Source organism: Arvicola amphibius, chromosome 2 (genome assembly GCF_903992535.2).
Source record: "Arvicola amphibius chromosome 2, mArvAmp1.2, whole genome shotgun sequence".
Classification (NCBI taxonomy): domain Eukaryota; kingdom Metazoa; phylum Chordata; class Mammalia; order Rodentia; family Cricetidae; genus Arvicola; species Arvicola amphibius.
Window position 1 is genome coordinate 149,835,002 of NC_052048.2, and position 18,497 is coordinate 149,853,498.

The window sequence follows — 18,497 nt, forward strand, 5'->3', positions numbered from 1 at the left end:
GAAGGGCTGGGAGTGTAGCTCCATGGTGGAGAGAGCACTTGCCTAGCATGTAAGAGGCCCTAGGTCAATCCACAGCACTGAAAAACAAAAGTTAAATAAATTCCATCCACGTGGATGCAAGATTAGAAATGGCATCACTCCTGAAAATGTCTTTTTTTCCAAAACAAACCACAATGGAGACAGCCCATGGATTTGGGGAGGTCCTATAAAATTATGGGAAGCTAAAAACTGTTTCCACTCCAACAATATTGAAAGAAAACAGAAAGAATAAAATTAATCTCTTTATTGCATGTTTACAGGACAATCAATTAACGAATTGTTAAATTGTGTCTCAAAAATTTTCAATATGCTTGAAATTAGTAGTTATGATTTTCTCATACAATCGAACTCCTCAGTCAGCCTGAATAAAAATGGCCACGGAAGCAGAGTCAGACAGCAGACAGCGTGTATCCCCGTGGCTCCTACAGTGTGCTAGACCTGCTGTGGAAGTGGAGGTCTGGCCCAGACTTTCAAGTGAAGCATTTACTGGTGATGAGTCCCCCAGGCCTCCCGAAGTCTTCTGAGGCTGAACCACGTGAGTGTACCTTGGGCACGGCATACCTGTAAATATATTTCTGGATTAACTTTTCTAATTTTTATTGGAGAATTTGTAATTACAGTCCTAAGTGAGATTGGCCTAGTTTTCCACCTGGTACTTTCTATCCTTTTGGCTCAGGTTTGAGGAATCTCATTGCCTGACTTTGGAAGTGTTTGCCAGGCCCGGGGACCGTACAGGAAGGCCATCTTAATGAGGCTGTGGAATAAAGATCTTATTTTTCTATTAAATTCAAATTACTCTGGGTAATTATGATTCAGCATATATTCAGACTAGGTCTGTCCTAGGAATGTTTACAATTTTCTAGAAAATGTCAATTTCATATAAACATAAAATTGTTTGAGATGTTCACAGAATTCTGTGATAAGTTTATAAAACCATCATTGTAGGGGGCTGGAGAGATGGCTCAGAGGTTAAGAGCACGGACTGCTCAGAAGGTCCTGAGTTCAATTCCCAGCAACCACATGGTGGCTCACAACCATCTGTAATGAGATCTGGTGCCTTCCTCTGGCCTGCAGGCATACATGCAGGCAGAATACTGTATGCATAATAATAATAATAATAATAACAACAATAACAAACCATCATTGTATCCACAGTCACCTTTCCTCATATTTTGACATTTAAATTTTTTTTTAAGTGCTGGGGTTCAAACCCAGGGCAGGCATTAGCATTTTGCCTCTAAATTAGATTTCTTTTGTTGTTTGATGTTATTGTGTTGAGGCAAGGTCTAGCTACTGGCCCAGGCTGGCTTGGAGCTTGCCATCCTCAGCTTCTGGGAGTTCTGTAATACAAGGATGGATCACCCATGCCTGGCCTAAAGCTGAGCTTTTCACTTGTAGATTCCCACATTTTCTTTTATCTAATGAATGTATTTACAGCTAGTGTTTCGTCTAATGACTGCTTTAGTTAGGCCCCACTTCTTTAAATGTAATGTTCTCAGAGTTACATGTTCATAAATATTTATAATCTCCATTGCAATTCTTTTCTTTGACCTGAATTATTCCATATGTTTTCAAATTATTGTTGTTGTTATTATTATTATTAATTATTATTATTATTATTAAGAATTTCCGCCTCCTCTCCACCTCCCATTTTCCTCCCCCTCCCCCACTCCCCTCCCCCTCCCTCTCCAGTCCAAGGAGCAGTCAAATTCTTTAATATATCGAAGCTTTAATCTGCAATACACGAGGGATCCTGACAGTTAGAAACTGCCCAGGCTTTACACTTTGGGACTATGTCACCCGACACAGCCACAGGCCCAGGGCTCATGGCAACACAGATGGCGTGAGAAGAAAAGAGACACCTTAAGGAGGACAGTGACACTAGCATCTGCCTGGGACATCCACTAGCGAGACATTTAGGGAACAGTGGACCAGAGTGACAGGAGAAGGCTCTCCTGGCCCACCACAGCCTGGGGAGGAAACCCTGCAACAAAAGGCAAGCTGAGGAGATAGAGGCAAACAGACCAGCTTCGTGTGGAGCAGGAGCTGACAGAAATAAGCTCACAGAAGCAGGGAGACCTGCTGAGCTGTCCATTCAGACGGCTGTGGTAGAATGTGACTGGAGAACCAAGGGTTGTTTGTATGTAACAGCAACAGAAAGTCAGCAAGACCAGCTGGATCCAGTTCCTCCCAGAGTCACCTCACATAGGAGAAATGAAGGTGCTGTGGTCTATTTTAGAGGTCAGAGATCCTCTCGTGGCCTCTTCAAGGAAGTAGGGAGGGGGACAGCTGCCTGCTGTTTTCTCAAATGTTCAGATGCCATATTAGGGGTAACATGTCCTGGATCCTGCCAAAGCCGAGAGCAGTCATGAAAAGGGAAAAGCAAGCATGAGCCACGGAGCTGTAGCTCTCAGGGGAAGCACATGGTAGGAGCCGCAGAAACTGAAGGCATGAACTACAGTTCTTTTGTGGTCAAAACATGTTGCAACATTTTACAGTCCTGGAAATCATGTAGCCTGCCTTCCCTCCCAGGGCCCACACTACGTGTGTAGAACGTCATAGGTATGCGGTAGCCGCCTCCCCTCTCAGGGCCCAACACTACTCAGTAGAATGTTATAGGTGTTACTAATCCTGTCACTTCTGCCCATCAGCCAATTCCCCTCTGAACTGTCAGGACACACAGGGCACCTCCATGCCACCTCCCCAAGAGCCTTCCTTGCCAAGGCTTCTGCACAATGTACTCTTGAATCCACATACTAATCATGGGGGACCCTACTAGTCCCCTAGCATTTAATCAGGTGCAAGGGGAGGGACCAACAGCCCCTCGTCAGGAAAATTCCACTCCTTCCTACACAGAGCTCCTCCGTCTGTGCTGTACTCAGGTTTGTATGGTTATTATGGAGTGGAATAGTGATCACATGGTCGATGCAGCTGTGAAGTGCTGCTGAGTCCAAGAGCAGAAGTGGGCATTCACTACCGTGTTCCGATAACCAAGTCTGTTCCAAGATGACTCTCCTAGACACTGCCAACAACGAAGATTTTGTGTCTAAAAGAAAGAAAAAAAAAAGACACCATGCTGCAGCTCACCAAGCCTCTGCTGAAGGTGGAGATGATGTCTGCTGTGGTAGGGTAGTGCCGACTTGAAGCATCTTGAAGCATCTCAGAGACCAGAAGAAGGGTAACACCATCTTGGGATCCCTGCTGCCTACTCCTGGAGACCCAGCTATACGGTTGGGACAGAAAGGACTCCTCACATTCCCAAGGGCCTTTGACACAGCCTATCACCAGCCATGTGTGTCTGTGCCCTCAGGTCAACAGTCCAGGGCACACCCAGGAGAAACTCCCACAGCTGACTCCTTGCCCAACTCTGGTCAGAGATCAGAAACAGAGGTTATAAATTGGTTAAAGCCCTTGATCAAGCCTTACCATCAGATGGGGTCCCAGCCCTTACCTCTAAACTCAACTCTCAGCTCTTGTTCCCAGTTAAAAGAAACATAAGTGCCTCCACTGGGGGACTACCCGGCCAGCATTTGGATTCCTTTGTCAATTGGCATCTACCACCCACAAACCCAGTGACAGTTCTTCACTGAAAGCCCACAGGTGACCAGCATCGCACAGACCCTCTTCTGTGGACAAGAGCTTGGGGCTTACAAAACCTTGTCCCACTCAGTGGGGCATCCAGGAAGCAGAGCCTGAAACCAGGCCTTTCATATGGCAGGATGAGAATTCTCAGAAAGATCCCAGAGAAAGAGAGTGGCTGTAAACAGCACCAGGCAGAGTAAGGAGGACCCAGCTATGTCTTAGCAGGAGAACCCCTTCTGTTCTGCTCGCCCAGAAACTTTGAGCACAAACAGCCAGCGACACAGCTCCTTGCCCCTCCTCCCCCATCAGCTTCCAGTTATCACCTGGGGCAGGGTGAGGCAACGCCCAGGATGGACAGCCATAAGCCCTGGTGTCTGTGTTCATCCCCACTGCTGTGGACAAATACATGACATGAGGCAGTTCTAGAAGGAAGGGTTTGTCCTGGCTCATAGTTCAAGAGTCTTTCCATCGTGGCAGGGAAGAAATGGCAGCAGAGGGAAGGGCCATCAGGAAGGTGTGGGGGCAGGAGGCAGCTGGTCACATGGCATCTGCAATCGAGAGGCCGAGAGAGATGAATGCTGGTGTTCAGCTCACCCTCTTCTTCTGACCCAGCCCATGGAATAATGCCACCCACAGTTAAAGAGAGTCTCTGCATCTCAATTATCCTAACCTAGGTAATCTTTCACAGGTGTGGCCAGAGACTTCTGATGGGTGAACCTAGGTCCCGCCAAGATGACAATATTAACTATCACAATGGCCAACACTCACCAAAGCTATAAAGGAATAAGGGACACCAAGAGCACACACAGAGAGACATTCTTTCACTTGGTGTGAGGACAGTGGGCTCTGGTGTGCCTGAAGACAGCAACTGAGGCAGGATGCACAGACAAGGGGAGCTTGTTCCAGGGCTTGTTATTTCCTCAGCCTTTCGCTCTCTGTTGTGTCCTGTATCCCAGCTCATTCCCATAAAGCTGGGCTGAGCAAGCCAGGTGAGGGTGGGCCCTGCTGATATGGTGGCCAGTGCCCAGGATCAGGCAGTAGTAACATTCCTGGCAGATGGACTCTGTGAAGGTACTGAATCCTCCCTCTCTTGCTCTACATCCCACAAGCTTGCCCAGGAGGAAAATTCTCTCTATCTCCTCCGCCCCACCCAAAAGGAAGAGGGCCATGGAATGCCTAAGCCAGAAGATCCTCCTCCTCGGTGGACATGGAAAGACACATTTCCCTAGTGTGGGTGGCATCTTTTTAAAATGAAGCTTCCAAGCAGAGTCTGGGGTTGGATCCAAGGTTTACAGTGATGCCCAGAGAGCACACACCCATGGGTGCAAACACACAGGAACACACACACATTGCTCACCCCCTGGTGATCTCTCTCTCTCTCTCTCTCTCTCTCTCTCTCTCTCGCTCTCTCTCTCTCTCGCTCTCTCTCTCTCTCTCTCACACACACACACACATTGCCCCCCCCTAGTGAGCTCTCTCTCTCTCTCTCTCTCTCTCTCTCTCTCTCTCTCTCTCACACACACACACACACACTGCTCACCCCTAGTGAGCTCTCTCTCTCTCTCTCTCTCTCTCACACACACACACACACACACACACACATTGCTCACCCCTAGTGAGCTCTCTCTCTCTCTCTCTCTCTCTCTCTCTCTCTCTCTCTCTCTCTCACACACACACACACACACACACACACAGGCACACACACACACACACACACACACACACACAATACTCACCCCGAGATTTATCCACCATCCACTCAGCTCTGGTTTTCTTCCCCTGTTCTCACACTGTGACAGGTAGGACTCTCTGAAGAGCTGTGACCCAGCCGTTCATAAGGTCCTCTTCAGGCCATAGCTCAGGCTGGGCCAGGCTACAACTCTGTCTGAAGTTCATCATGAAGAACTGCCCTGGGCCAGCAGAAGCTGGGCCACAACTGCTGCTTCTGCCACTGGAGGTATGGGGATGGGTGAGAGAAGGGTGGAGCCACTGTCACCTTCAGTTTAGGCGACATGAGTGGAGCACAAGAGCCTGACCACACCCCCGCCCCACTCTCACCCTTGAGTCAGGCTTCACAGGCACTGTCCCGAGTGACTTCCCACTCATGACCCTTCTTGGTCAATGACAGAATCTAGAGTACTCCTCGGCCATACTTGGGCCCGGACCCTACACATTAATGAGACTGACGGAGGTCCACCACTAGAGAGGATGTGGTCTGTGACAGGCTCCACCTTAGAACAAGGACAGGGGTGTGGATGTGCTCTGAATTCGCATCCGTTCTATCTGACTTATCACTGCAGTTTAAGTCAGAGTAGGGGCTCTGTTAGGACGACAATTAGAGCCGTGACTGGCCCGATGGCCCGCCCTAGAGTCCTGTCTCCTGACTCAAATCTTGGTGGCCCAGCACTTGGCAGGAGTTATTCCACTGTGGACTGAGAGTGATAGGGAGATGCTGGTGTCTGTTACCCAGACCCCAATAGTGGTCACTGACTGGACTGGGAGGCCTGTGCTAACTGTGGTAGTTGGTGATCCGCTTCCTGTAGTCTTTGGCTACTATTCCACTTTGAACACAAGTCCATGTCACCTTGAAGGAACTCTCCCACAAGTGATGGAGGCTAAGATACAGGCTGAGAGAGAAGCCACAACCCTCTTCCCAGCTACGTACCCCAAAGACTGCTCCACATACCAGCTGTGGTCGAGAACTTTTATTTGGGTCAGCTCCAACAGATGTCAGGGACCTCAGGAACATCCAACGTGAGCATCCATTCAAGTGCATTCCTGTGCATCCATGGTGTGTGTTGAGGGGCGGGGTGTCCCTTCTGCTTCTACCCTGAGGCCCTCGAGCATCCATTATTGATCCAAGGAGCCAGCTCACCACTCAGCCCAATGCACTGCCAGCTACACGTGTACTCTCCCCTTGTTCCCTACCACCCCAGCCTCCAACATTTATTCCATCAGCCCGTTGACAAGTGTCTTCCTGAGAGTTAGGAGCCCAGCCCTGTGCCAGACCCACCTGGATCTGGAAGACGAAATGACAGCCCCTTGCCCTCAGGGAGCTCACAGTCTAGTTGGGGGTTCGAGGTGCACATGTGTACAAACAGCACACATACATACGACACAGAAGCAGTGAGCACAAGACTAAACATTACAGTACTCAAGGGAGACGCCACGTGTTAACATGAGTGTGGTACAGAGGGAGCAAAGGCCGGGTGGGCTGGGAGGTTCAGCCCTGGCGAATAACGGAGGGGTCCTGGCGGGGGGTCGGGGAGATGACCGTCTCAGAGCAGTACAGGGGAAGCCATGACAGAGTTACAGCAGGGAAGAGACAAGCTGGGTAATTAGCTGAGGGGCATGGTGAGGGCTCCTCTAGATTAGCCAAGGAAAAGAGGTGCGTGGAAGCTCCTGGGGTGTGGACTGCCTCCCCTGCACTCAGTGACCCCAGAATAAGGCATGGGGGTTCATTAAGAATGTGCATGGGGGATATAGGCAGTAAGATCCCAGGTTAGGAATCCATAGGTTTCTAGCAAGTCCTGGTACAGGAAAGGGAGCCCCGCCTTTCTTAACGAGTGGTTCATTCTGGGGAAGAAGAGAAACATCTGTGGCCCCCCAGCTGACTTGCTCACATGCGAAGACAGGAGTCCTTGACCAACAGTGACCCAAGACCCACACCCCCTGCCTGTACCCCTGCTTACTTATGAGACACAAAGAAACTCCTCCACAGGTTTCTCCCTCTGCCTAGACCCAGGGCTTCTGGTGCCTTTCTACCCTCACATTCCCAGGAGATGCCTGCCTGGGGCTGCAAACCTGGCCAGCCAAGAGGCCTGATTAGTGCCTGGCTAAAGGAAACAGGATCCCTACTCCCTGGGGCAGACACAGAGCAAATGATTCACCAACCCTTCAGCAGTCCAGCCTCCCCTTGAGACTCCACAGTGAAATCAGAGCCAAGGCCAAGCTGGGCCTTTTAGCCTTACAAGGCTCCTTTGTAAAATCCCACAGTCTGTCAGTCACAGAAAGGGAGAAAGCAGCCAAGCCCAGGAGCCTTGGGCAATGCTGGGGGAGGGAGATTAGATTCTGAAAACCAGATGTATTGCTAGATTGGGGAGACGGGATGGACGGACTAAAAGGGGCTCAGCCTCAGAAGTCTTTATTCACAAACAAGAAGAGACCAGGAGGAGAGACACACCTGTATGGAGTAAGAAAAGTTTGGCAGATGAACTGCCCAGGGCTGAGGTCTTCAGTCTGGAGTCGCGAGGCTCCTGAAACTACCTGGCATTGTGAGAGCTACATGAGTATGTGAATTCTCCTAGAAGGTTCACAGCCTCCATCAGAATTTAAAGGGTCACATGTCCCCGAAGTCTTAACCATTCTAGTTCAGAAAGGGCACAGGAGCCTTCAGGTGCTGCTCACATCTTGAGGGAAGGTTTGTCTCTCAAGCCAGGCCTGCCATCAACTTGCTGCGATAACTCAGACCGGTCGCTTCTTGTCTCTGCCCTTCAACCAAGTGGTGGGCCGGGCTGGAAGAGAGAAAGCCAGCTCTCCACACAGGCCCTGTCTCCACACCTGAGTTGAAGTCTAGGGTCAGGAAGCCAAAAGGAGGCTTGCCCAGCTGTAACTTTTCCACCAAGGCCTGGAACCAGCCTCTAATTGCCAGCTTTACCAACACAGGGCACCTCCAGAGGTAGGTCTTCTGAGGAGACACACTCTCATGCCAGGACGCCAGGACCCCGTGGAACTTCATTTTTGTCTCCATGCACAGATATGCCCTGCATGTCCTGGGCCACGAGGTCCTGACCGTTGTATCTGTTCATGGAAACAAAGAGATCATGGTCAGTACATTATAGTAACATGACCCTGCCTGTGCACTCATCCGGACTATGGGGGCACATCCACATGGCCCACTCTGAATCTATCTGGAACTTCAAGACAACCCTCTTGCCACCACCCACCAAGATACTGCCAAGATTCTTAGCCATTTCACACATGAGATAGCTGAGTCCTGATACTCGAGCGACTGGCGAGCTCCTGACATCCCAGGACTGTATTTATCTTCTGCCACCAAATCCCAGCCCACATTGCAATAGCCACCAAGGACCTCAGGGTGAGGAGTCACACAGCAATGAGGTAGGACAGAGAGCAAAGGGAGTGGACAGGCCTCCAGCACCGCGCCCGGGCTCAGGGGAACCCCCCCACATCCTAACTTCATGTCCCCAGCACCTGTCAAAACCGGCAATGCCCCTGCTCACATGCCCAAGTTCTCTCCACTGCATTTTCAATAACTTAGCAACAAAGCTGAAAGATTTTCGGGCCCAAAATCCCCAACAAAGCCTAGACTTGACCTACCGTAGCGCTAATTATTAACTGTGATTTGGAACAAAGCCTAGACTTGACCTACCGTAGCGCTAATTATTAACTGTGATCTGGAACAAGTTGGGGAAATCTTGGTTTCCTTGCCAGCCTCAGAGTAACAACCTGGACACAGGGCTCCTGGAAGCCCCTAGTTGTCATTCTTACCAGGGGCCTGGAGCAGCTGTCCTAGCTGAGGCCTCTATCCTCCTTGCCTGGATGAAGTGCAAGGCTCTCTGCCCCTCCAGCTGCCTTCCAGGGCTTCTGTTCTCATCCTAAGTCACAGGTCTGTGCTCACTGCACTTACTACAAATGTCTGGTGTCTCCTCCCCGGAACACAGTCCTTTGTGGAACAGACCCTAACCCTTGCCATCTTGAAGCCATCCTTCTGCACACTGCAATTCTCTGTCTCTAGGACCCAGTGCAAGGCCTTCAAACTCCCTTAGGTGGAGCCAGTCATTTTCCCGACCCAGGGATGTCCCTACTGGAACCCACATGTCTGTGCAGACACACTGATACCCTATCACAGGCACTGGAGTGGGCTTCCAAGTGCCTGGGCCTGAGGTCCTTCCAAGAGAGGAGCAGAGCACAGCCCAGAGCTAATTGGTAAAACTCTCTGGACAAATGACATCACCCTCTGTTAACAGCCGAACCTCGCAACCCCCAGGGAAAAGAAAGTCTCTCATCTTCATCCCCAACTTACAGATAAGCAATTGAGACGTGGAATGAAATGGCTTCTCAAGGCTACCAGGCAGTGGGTACAGGAGGCTGAGGCTTTGGGGACTGAGCTTGGGCCGGGGGACTGTGGAAAGTGGCCCTCTCCAGTCGTTTTCAAGTCTGACTTGCTGGGAATGAAGGAGAGGTAATCAACAAGTCAAGTCATGAAGACCAACACAGGCCCTGACCTGGAGAGCCAACACCACACACCCATTTCCCAGGTCCACCACTCCCACACCCCATGGGACTTGGGTCAACCCTATGGGGCTCACCTGCTCTAGGAGCCTGAGGAAGCAAACCAGGTGCCCAAAGCAGATTCATGCAGCCAGCCAAAGGGTCCAGGGGGAGGAAGGAAAGGGGATGGCTCAAGCCCTTTCAACACCCCAAGCAGGATGGCCCTGCCTCTCTCGCATAAGCCCATCCAGAGAGAGGGCAACTCAGCACCCTTGGTTGTGACTCCTGAATTGGAGGCAGTTGATGATGACAGGCCTTCCATAGGTCATAGCACGCGGCCTAAATGGGCCGCCTGGCTCTCAGGACCATGGCCATGGCTGCGCTGGTGGGCCTTGAGCGAGCCCTCACGTGCGAAGCTCTTGCCGCAGCGGGGGCAGAAGTAGGGTCGCCGCTCCCCGAAGACACCGGGACGGCGCGGGTGCGGCGTGGGCATACGCGCGTGGGTGCGCTGGTGGTTGATCAGGAAGCGCGGCTCGCGGAAGCAGCGACCACACTGGGCACACTGGTGCGGCTTTTCGCCGCTGTGGATGCGCTGGTGCGTGAGCAGGTTCTGCTTGAGGCTGAAGCAGCGGCCGCACTCGGGGCAAGGGAAGGGCCTCTCGCCGGTGTGTGTGCGCTGGTGCACCTCCAGGTTGTGTTTGACACTGAAGGCCTTGCCGCACTCTGGACACACGAAGGCGGCGGTGCGACCCGCCCCCACGTGCGCTTTCTGGTGCCGCACCAGGCTGGGCTGCTGGGAGAAGGTCTGGCCGCACAGTGGGCAGCGGTGGGACTGTTCCTCCGCTGGGTGGTGAATAACCAGACCTTGATCGTCCCCTAGACTCTCCTCCCCGTCCCCCGTAGGAGACCCTCCCCTGGAGGACACCAGCTCTGTCATGGGCACTTCCAGATGCAATCACCAGCCCCTGTAGAAGCAGAAGCAGAGAGGGGGATCAAGGAAGACCCAGGCTCAGTCATTCTCCAGTCTTTTGAATACCTCATTTCCAACAAACCCCAGCTTCGTTTCATCACAGCCTGTTGTCCTGGGCATCTTCTCAAGAGCCATTACCTCCTAGACCCCCTGCCCTCTCTGGCATCCCCTTGCAGTCTGCTGCCTAGCCCTGTGCCCTTCATCATCACCCTGGAATAGGGTGGTCATGCTACCTCTGACTCTGAACCCAGCACCTCAATAACAGAGAGCTACCTTCCTTTACAAAAACACATCAATCCCAGTGCCTGCAACACAGAAAGCATGGGCTAAATGCTGTTGGGGAATTCTCAGGAGCAGCTTCTCCGTTCATATGCCCAAGGATAGGAGGTGACCTGAAACCTGCAGGAAGGAAGGTCACTGATGGCTTAAAGAAGGACGCAAAATAAATCCCCATAAACTTGAAAGTGACCTCCCCGGGTTAAACATTAAAGGTAGTCCCTCTGTCTAACAAGACAAATCACACACTTGAAACGTTACAGGTCACTGAACCAAAGCAAGAGCTCCCAATGAGCCAGGTCTGGTCCAAAGGCTGAGCACCACAGTTGGTGCTCAGCAAAGTGCTCAGCAAACATCCCCAGCACTGTGCTCCCTGCAGGCATGTTTTAAAGATTGTCATCCCAGGTCACTCACTATGTCCTTCTGAAACAATTTCTCGCTGTCCTCACAACACCCTTGAATAAGGGGCAAAGCAGTGTTACCGTGCCCTGGTTTGTAAGTGGAACAATTGAAGCTGTAGGAAACCAACATACTTGTCCAAGGTCACAAGGCAAGGTGAGCCAGGACTAGGCCCTAAGTCTCCTGACTCACTGTTGAAAACAATTCCATATATTAGCTGCTCAGCAACTAAACACCCCTTCGCACACAAATGCACGCACGCATGCACGCATTCATGCACCCCTACCTACCTCAGCCACCACAAATCCATCCATTCTCAAAGGGTCTCTGCTCCTATAGGGCACAGTGTCTTGCCACCACTCCCATGCCTTGTAGGGCACTGGGACCCACTTCACTCACCCCTGCATCAGAGAAGGTTGTTCAGGGTCCCCCTCAAATCTCCCAGCAGGTCTTCTCCATACTTCCAGCCTCAGTCAATCTACCTGCAGGGTGGTCTCAGAGACAACCTCTCTTCCCCCCACCTTCAGGCCAGGGTGGAACTGGCACCCTGGAGCAAGGGAGTAGAACCCATTGCCATGCTTCCACCCATAACCCCTCCCCAGACAGTTGTGCTGGTATTTGCAAAGTCCCCTTGGCCAAGCTGAGCCTGGTCACTGGCCAACCTCCCCACTTTCCCTACTAGACCTCTGACCAGGCCCAGAGGGTCCAAGGCTATGGTTTTGCCTCCCTCCCCCAAGTTCCTCCATCAGGTGCCACACTCAAGCCCAACCTGCTCCCCTTCTGCAGTCTTCAGCAGCTTTTCCCTCTGTCTGAGCGACCCAAAGAAAACACAGTTAAGTCTCCCGCAGCGCTGCGCCCCTTCTTCCCCGCCCCCATAAGGCTGAAAAACCTCCCGCAGTCAAACCGCTGCATTAATCACAAGAGCTCACCCCACCCGGCACGACTTCCTCTCACAGTCTTGCCAATTCTAGGGGTCCGAGAGACCCTAGAGAAATGTGATGTATAGCAACCCCACCCCAGGAACATACACAGGCTGCTACCCAGTTGCCGCAGCCCACCGTGCCGGGCCACCAGCCCCAGCTCCTAAAGGAATGCATGCAATCCACCCACCCCCGTGCCCGCAGCGCCCCCCACGGGACCGCGAGATCCCGAGTAAACAAGTAATTAAGTTTTGACACTGCCACTCCCAGAAAGAGCTGCACGGCTCTGGGCAAATACGGCCCGCAGTGACCCGCCCCCAAGGGTCCCGCGTTGGCCTCAATAAATACGGTAACCTCCCTTCCAGTCTCGGGCCCTAGCCAGGGACTCACGTGGCGCCGCCTCTGGAGCCCTTGTCTCTGCTGCAGCGCCGCAGTCGCCAGCGTCGCCGCAGCCGCACAGCAACCCCGTGAGGCTGGGAGGTCTAACTCGTCAACAACCTGGCTGGCTGGGAAAAGGGAGGCAACAAGCGCTGCGCCTGCTCAGGAAAGAAAAGAGTCCAGATTCTGGGGCATGCATTGCCTGCAGGAGGGGTTACCTTAATGGTCCAACACTCCCCACCCCCAGCCAGCCCCCTTTCCGGAGAAATGCGATCTTGGTCTCCCTCATCCCTAGGCAGAAGCAGGCTGGCCAGCCCCCGGATCTGTCCCAAGGAGGCTGAGTCTCTGGGAACAGGGGGAGCAAGAAGGAAGAGACACAGGGGACCTAGTGCTGGAAAGTCTCAGAGTCACCAGAACTGAGTCTATTGTGATCAAGCCAAAGCTGTCCCCTAGAGCGCTGCTTCTAACCCCTCCTCCCCCCAGAAGTGCAAGCCTTTACTTCCAGAACTAGAGACAGAGACAAGTGGATCTCTGGAGTTCGAGGCCAGCTTTGTCTACATATTGAGTTCCATGCCATATATAGTGCGGCTCTATCTCGAAAGAGAGAGAGAGAGAGAGAGAGAGAGAGAGAGAGAGAGAGAGAGAGAGAGAGAGAGAGAGAGAGAGAGAGAGAGAGAGAGAGACAGACAGAGAGACAGACAGAGACAGAGAGAGCACGCATCCAGAGAAGCAGCATCAGGTGCAAAACATTGCACTAAATTCCAGTTTCCCACTGTGCTTTAATAATACCGCTTGCCTGTCCATGCCCTTGACTTTTTATACCACTGTTTCCCATGTATTAGCTCATGGGAACTTCCAATAACAATTTACATCTATAAAATGGAATAATTATAATATCTTATTATAATATTTTATTATCCTTTTTATAGATGGGAAAAGACTTTTAAAATGAAAGACAAGGTACCTTCTTCCAGCACCCACATCCTTATAAAGTAGTAAAGGCCACCTAAGAAAAGCCTTAGAGTTCACATTAGACTGATAGGGAACGGGCCTGAGAGGGAGGGGATGTCAAGGTTATAGTCACTGGAGAATAACTGATCCAGTTTCTCTGTGACCCCTCGGTAGCTGCCACACAGGGAAATCAGGCTTCCCAGGATCACGTAGAGATTTTTCTGACAGGTTCTAGGAATGGCTGTTAGGTAGAAAATCTGCACCATGGGCTTTGGGCAGCTCAGATACCATGAGAGTACTCCCTGCTTCGTAGCTGCAGGTATCCAGTGTGCTTGCAGAATTCTTCCAGAAGGCTGTGAGACACTAAAAACATCCTCTTGTTTGGGACGCTAGACCTGGAAGTCATGCCTACCTTTCAGTTTACTTAGGACCAGTGTGTCAGCAGGCCCCGCTTGACTCATTCTGGAGGACCCACATCACCCCCCTCCCCATCCCTGCGGTCAGTGATGTAGGTAAGCGGTGGCATTGCCATCTGACGTGAGGGAAAGGGGGTTGGTGGCTGGACTTGTCCACCAGGTTGTGTTCTGCATGGATGGCAGGTCCTGGCCTTCTGTCAGCCTCAGGCCTGTTGTCACCACTGTTGGCTGCTCTAAGGATAGCACAGCACTGCCAACTTCAGTTCTGATTCTCCCTTTGTAAAGTGGGTCAGAGAATATCAAAGAGGTGGCATCAGATCAAAGACAAGCTCATACTTGTCCTAGTGATTCACAATGTGGGGTACTCTGCAGCATTGCAGAGATTAAGGGGTACACAGGTGCCTGGGCCAGCCAGTCAGCCAGCTATCAGTCAGCCAGCCATGGAGAAAGACATACAGAATGAAAGAAGGTCTCCTAGGGGAATGACAGGAATGAAGGCTGAATTTTGGCTGAGTCACGTCTCTCCCACCCTTTCACGTGCAAACACCTGCCCCCAGCCCAAGCCCATCTCCATGTGCTGTGGCCAACACAAGACAGTGTGACTGCATTCTGCATGCACAGTCATGCTTTCTTTATCCAGGCAGGACAGTGGCCCACATGTGGCCACCACCACCATGTGAGGGTCATGAAACTGCTGGACTCTAGAGCCTACCAAAGGTGTGTGGATCCTTTCTGTGTAGATGGAAAAGCTGACTCAGCTAGCCCTGATCAAGCCCTGTGTTGTATTCACCCTGAGGCATGGCAGACAGGTGAGTCAGGAAGATCCCTAAGGGCTCTATAGGCCACTGCACTGGCCATCCTTGAGTACGCTTGCACAGGGATCTCTAGGCTCCCATCTCTCAACTCCAAGAGCTCTTTCTATCCCCAGATATCAGGCTCCACATCTCACCCAAATGTGGACTGTGAATTTCTAAGAGCAGGGGCTGTGTTTTTAGCATTATTATATTATTATATTTATAATATATTAATTATTATAATAATATATATTATTATATTATTATATTATTATTGTGCCCCCAATAGCCCAGCCATAGTGAGTCTTTTTAGTGTCTACTCAGTGAATGCTGATATCTCCATGCAGCCATAGGGAATAGGAGGAAATGAGGAGCTGCAGGCTAAGCTACAGATCCAGCTACAACTTAGAGGGGTGTGAGGGGCTGCAGAGGCCTGGATGTGGATGGAGGGCTCAGTTGTGAAGTATCACCTGTTCCAAAGTTCTTTCCTCATCATAGAAATCCAAGGCAGGGTCAATGCCATCAGTTCAGACCTTTAAACACATGGCAGATGTGCTGAAGGTGAGGAACTGGCTCTTTATGGCTGCTACCATAATGTATACATAGACACAATGTGCCCCTCCCTCAAGGGCTCCATGATTAATCCACTAATGGATTCATGTGATGGCAGTGATGGCAGGATTGGGAGGGTTTTGGAATGTTGGAGGTGGGCATTAGTTGGAGGAAGTAGGCCCTTTCTTGAGTGGGAGGGGGTGCCCAGGAATGATATACTTTGTCCCAGCCCCCTTCCTGTCTTTGTGCTTCCTGTATGCCTTAAGGCAAGCAGCCTCCTTTGCCAGACACTCCTACCACCATAATATTCTGTCTCACTTCGGGTCTAAAGAGATGGAGCCAGGGCTGAAAAAATGGCTCAGAGGTTAAGATCACTGCCTGCTCTTCCAAAAGTCCTGAGTTCAATTCCCAGCAACCACATGGTGGCTTACAACCACCTGTAATGAGATCTGGTGTCCTCTTCTGGCCTGTAGGCATACATGCGGATAGGGTAGAACACTGTATATATAATAAATAAATAAATAAATATTTAAAACTTAAATAAACTTTATATATTAAAAAAAAGATGGAGCCAGATAAGCATGGACTGAAACCCAGCCACGTGCACCCTTAGGATAGAACTGCCTTCGCTGCTCTCAGGCATTTTCACAGCAACAGAAGAACTGAGTAAGACAGATCCTCGCGGAAGCCGAGCTCAACAGGGAAGTCCTCTCCTTCTCTGTCCACAGTGCACATGCTCTTCCAGTAGCCACGCGTGGAGCTTAGTACAACCATAATGGCAACCTCCTAGTGAGTGCCTGCCTGTGCCCACGCCACCACGGCCCCAAAGTTTCCACCCCAGAGCCCTAACTCCATCCTTGATTAGCACCAGCAAAAGCCCACCTATTTCTAGATTTGGGCCATGGGTAAGGAAGAGTGGAGAAAGGGGTGGGGGAGGCAAGGCCTCTATTTTGCCTATTGAAGCATAATTTATTGAAGCATAATTATTACTAGGGTGCACTATTGCCTCATGTAGCTGGTATATAAAATTCAAGTTAAAATTCAGGAATCAGTTGTACAAGTATGGATGTTTGGTTGTTTCATTTTTTGTTTGCTTGTTTTTGAGAAGGGTCTCAAGTAGCCCAAAAGTTCTGTGTAGATAATGTGGGAGAGTCTTCTGTTTGAGTTGATTTCATTGGTTAATAAAGAAACTGCCTTGGCCCATTTGATAGGTCAGCCCTTAGGTGGGTGGAATAGACAGAACAGAATGCTGGGAAGAAGGGAAGTTAGTCAATTGTCTTGCCTCTCATCTCTGGGTCAGATGCGATGGAGCCAGCTGCCACGTCAGACATGCTGAATCTTTCCTGGTAAGACACCACTCATGGTGTTACACATATTACTAAATATGGGTTAAAGCAAGATGTGAGAATTAGACAATAAGAGGCTGAAACTAATGAGCCAGGCAGTGTTTAAATAAATACAGTTTCCATGTAATTATTTCTGGGGCAAAGCTAGCCATGCGGGAGCCAGGTGGCGGGATGCAGCCCGCTGCTCCTCATCACTACAAGACAAAGATGACCTTGAGCTTCTGATCCCCCTGCCTCTTACCTCTCAAGTGCAGAGATTAACCGATGTGCACCATGATGGCCAAGTCTATGAGGTCCTGAAGACAGAATCAAGGACTTTGCACATGCTAGGCAATCACTAGCATCTAGTCAGTAAGCTACATCCCCAGCCTCCAGGTTTAAGCGTTTAGAGCCACATGTGGCCAGTGACTATGATGTTGGACAACACACATTTCATCATTACAGAAAGTGCTGTTGCATAGAGATCTAGGACACGTCCCCCAAACCTGAAGACACAGGAGACTCCATCCTCTTCCCCCAAAGGGACAATCTAAGAAGTGACTAATTCTCCTCCCTTTGTTGTCCTTGGCTCATCCAGGATGGATGATGACATCATACTATTTGGGGCTCTAAATGCTCCTCCCACCAAAAGGTCAAAGATATTTATGAAACTCAGACCATGTTGGAATGATTCAGAGGTTCCTTCCACCCCCACCTTCCCTCAATCAGCTTCCCTGGCAGATTGACCCATGAGCCTGATCAGTATACATCAAACCCTCCCAAGGAGCCTGACCCTTTGCTGTCAAATCTGATGTTTTTGTTTACCAATGGCCAGCTGCATTTCATGGACTTACCTGACTTACCTGACTTGGTCTTCAGCCTACTCCTCACAGAAGACAAGAACGAGTCCAGGGCCCAGCCCCACCCAGCTGACTGACAGGATCTTTTGCAAACTTGACGACAGGGCCACTGCAGGCTTGCACTCACTTACCTGGGAGAGGACAGGTTAAAAAGCCTTGAAGTCTCGGGGGCTTTTTTTCTACTGGACTGGCTTCCATGTACCCCCTTAATCTCTGCAATGCTGCAGAGTACCCCACATTGTGAACCATAGGACAAGTATGAGCTTGTCTTCGATCTGATGCCACCTCTTTCATATCTCTGACCCACTTTACAAAGGAAGAGTCAGAACTGAAGTTGGCAGTGCTGTGCTATCCTTAGAGCAGCCAACAGTGGTGACAACAGGCCTGAGGCTGACAGAAGGCCAGGACCTGCCATCCATGCAGAACACAACCTGGTGGACAAGTCCAGCCACCAACCCCCTTTCCCTCACGTCAGATGGCAATGCCGCTGCTTTCCTACATCACTGACCACAGATGATTAGAGGAAATCCTGAGTAAGAAAGTCTTGGTAACAAGGTCAGGGCTGAAAGCCATATGCTCAAGAGTGGAGCACACAGACTGTGACAAATTGTCCAGCATATTAAACTGATTCCCCCAGGGAGTCCCTCAGCAAGGGCAGAGGCCATGTTCTACTCCTCTAGCACAAGACCTGGGTACACAGATCCATTAAGGAACCAGTGCTTTGCAACCTGGCTGATGAGCACATAAATCAGTAAGTCAGCCCTCGGGGAGATTTGACCCTGTCTGCCCAATGACCCTGCG

At 50.7% G+C, this 18,497-nt stretch overlaps 1 protein-coding gene and 1 long non-coding RNA gene across 6 annotated transcripts; both read right to left on the bottom strand.

The window, feature by feature from the left end:
- Positions 1-268: 268 nt before the first annotated feature.
- On the bottom strand, positions 269-8,976 carry LOC119806590. Of its 5 annotated transcripts, XR_005284235.1 has the most exons (6): positions 8,568-8,802; positions 6,308-8,421; positions 5,358-5,572; positions 3,945-4,169; positions 3,127-3,406; positions 269-600 (listed from the first exon to the last, which is right to left on the bottom strand). It is a non-coding gene; the product is annotated as an uncharacterized LOC119806590 (long non-coding RNA). The 5 variants fall into 5 exon arrangements; XR_005284236.1 differs by lacking the exon at positions 8,568-8,802 and adding an exon at positions 8,836-8,976 and having other exon boundaries at positions 5,358-8,421; XR_005284234.1 differs by having other exon boundaries at positions 5,358-8,421; positions 8,568-8,810.
- A 1,204-nt stretch (positions 8,977-10,180) lies between these two features.
- Positions 10,181-10,792, bottom strand: LOC121676931 (zinc finger and SCAN domain-containing protein 2-like). The gene has a single exon (XM_042054565.1). It carries the CDS (start codon positions 10,790-10,792, stop codon positions 10,181-10,183), a length of 612 nt encoding a protein of 203 aa, XP_041910499.1.
- Positions 10,793-18,497: the final 7,705 nt, after the last annotated feature.

Coding starts and splice junctions, on each gene's coding strand:
- LOC121676931 (XM_042054565.1), bottom strand. CDS start 10,792: ATGACAGAGCTGGTGTCCTCCAGGGGAGGGTCTCCTACGGGGGACGGG.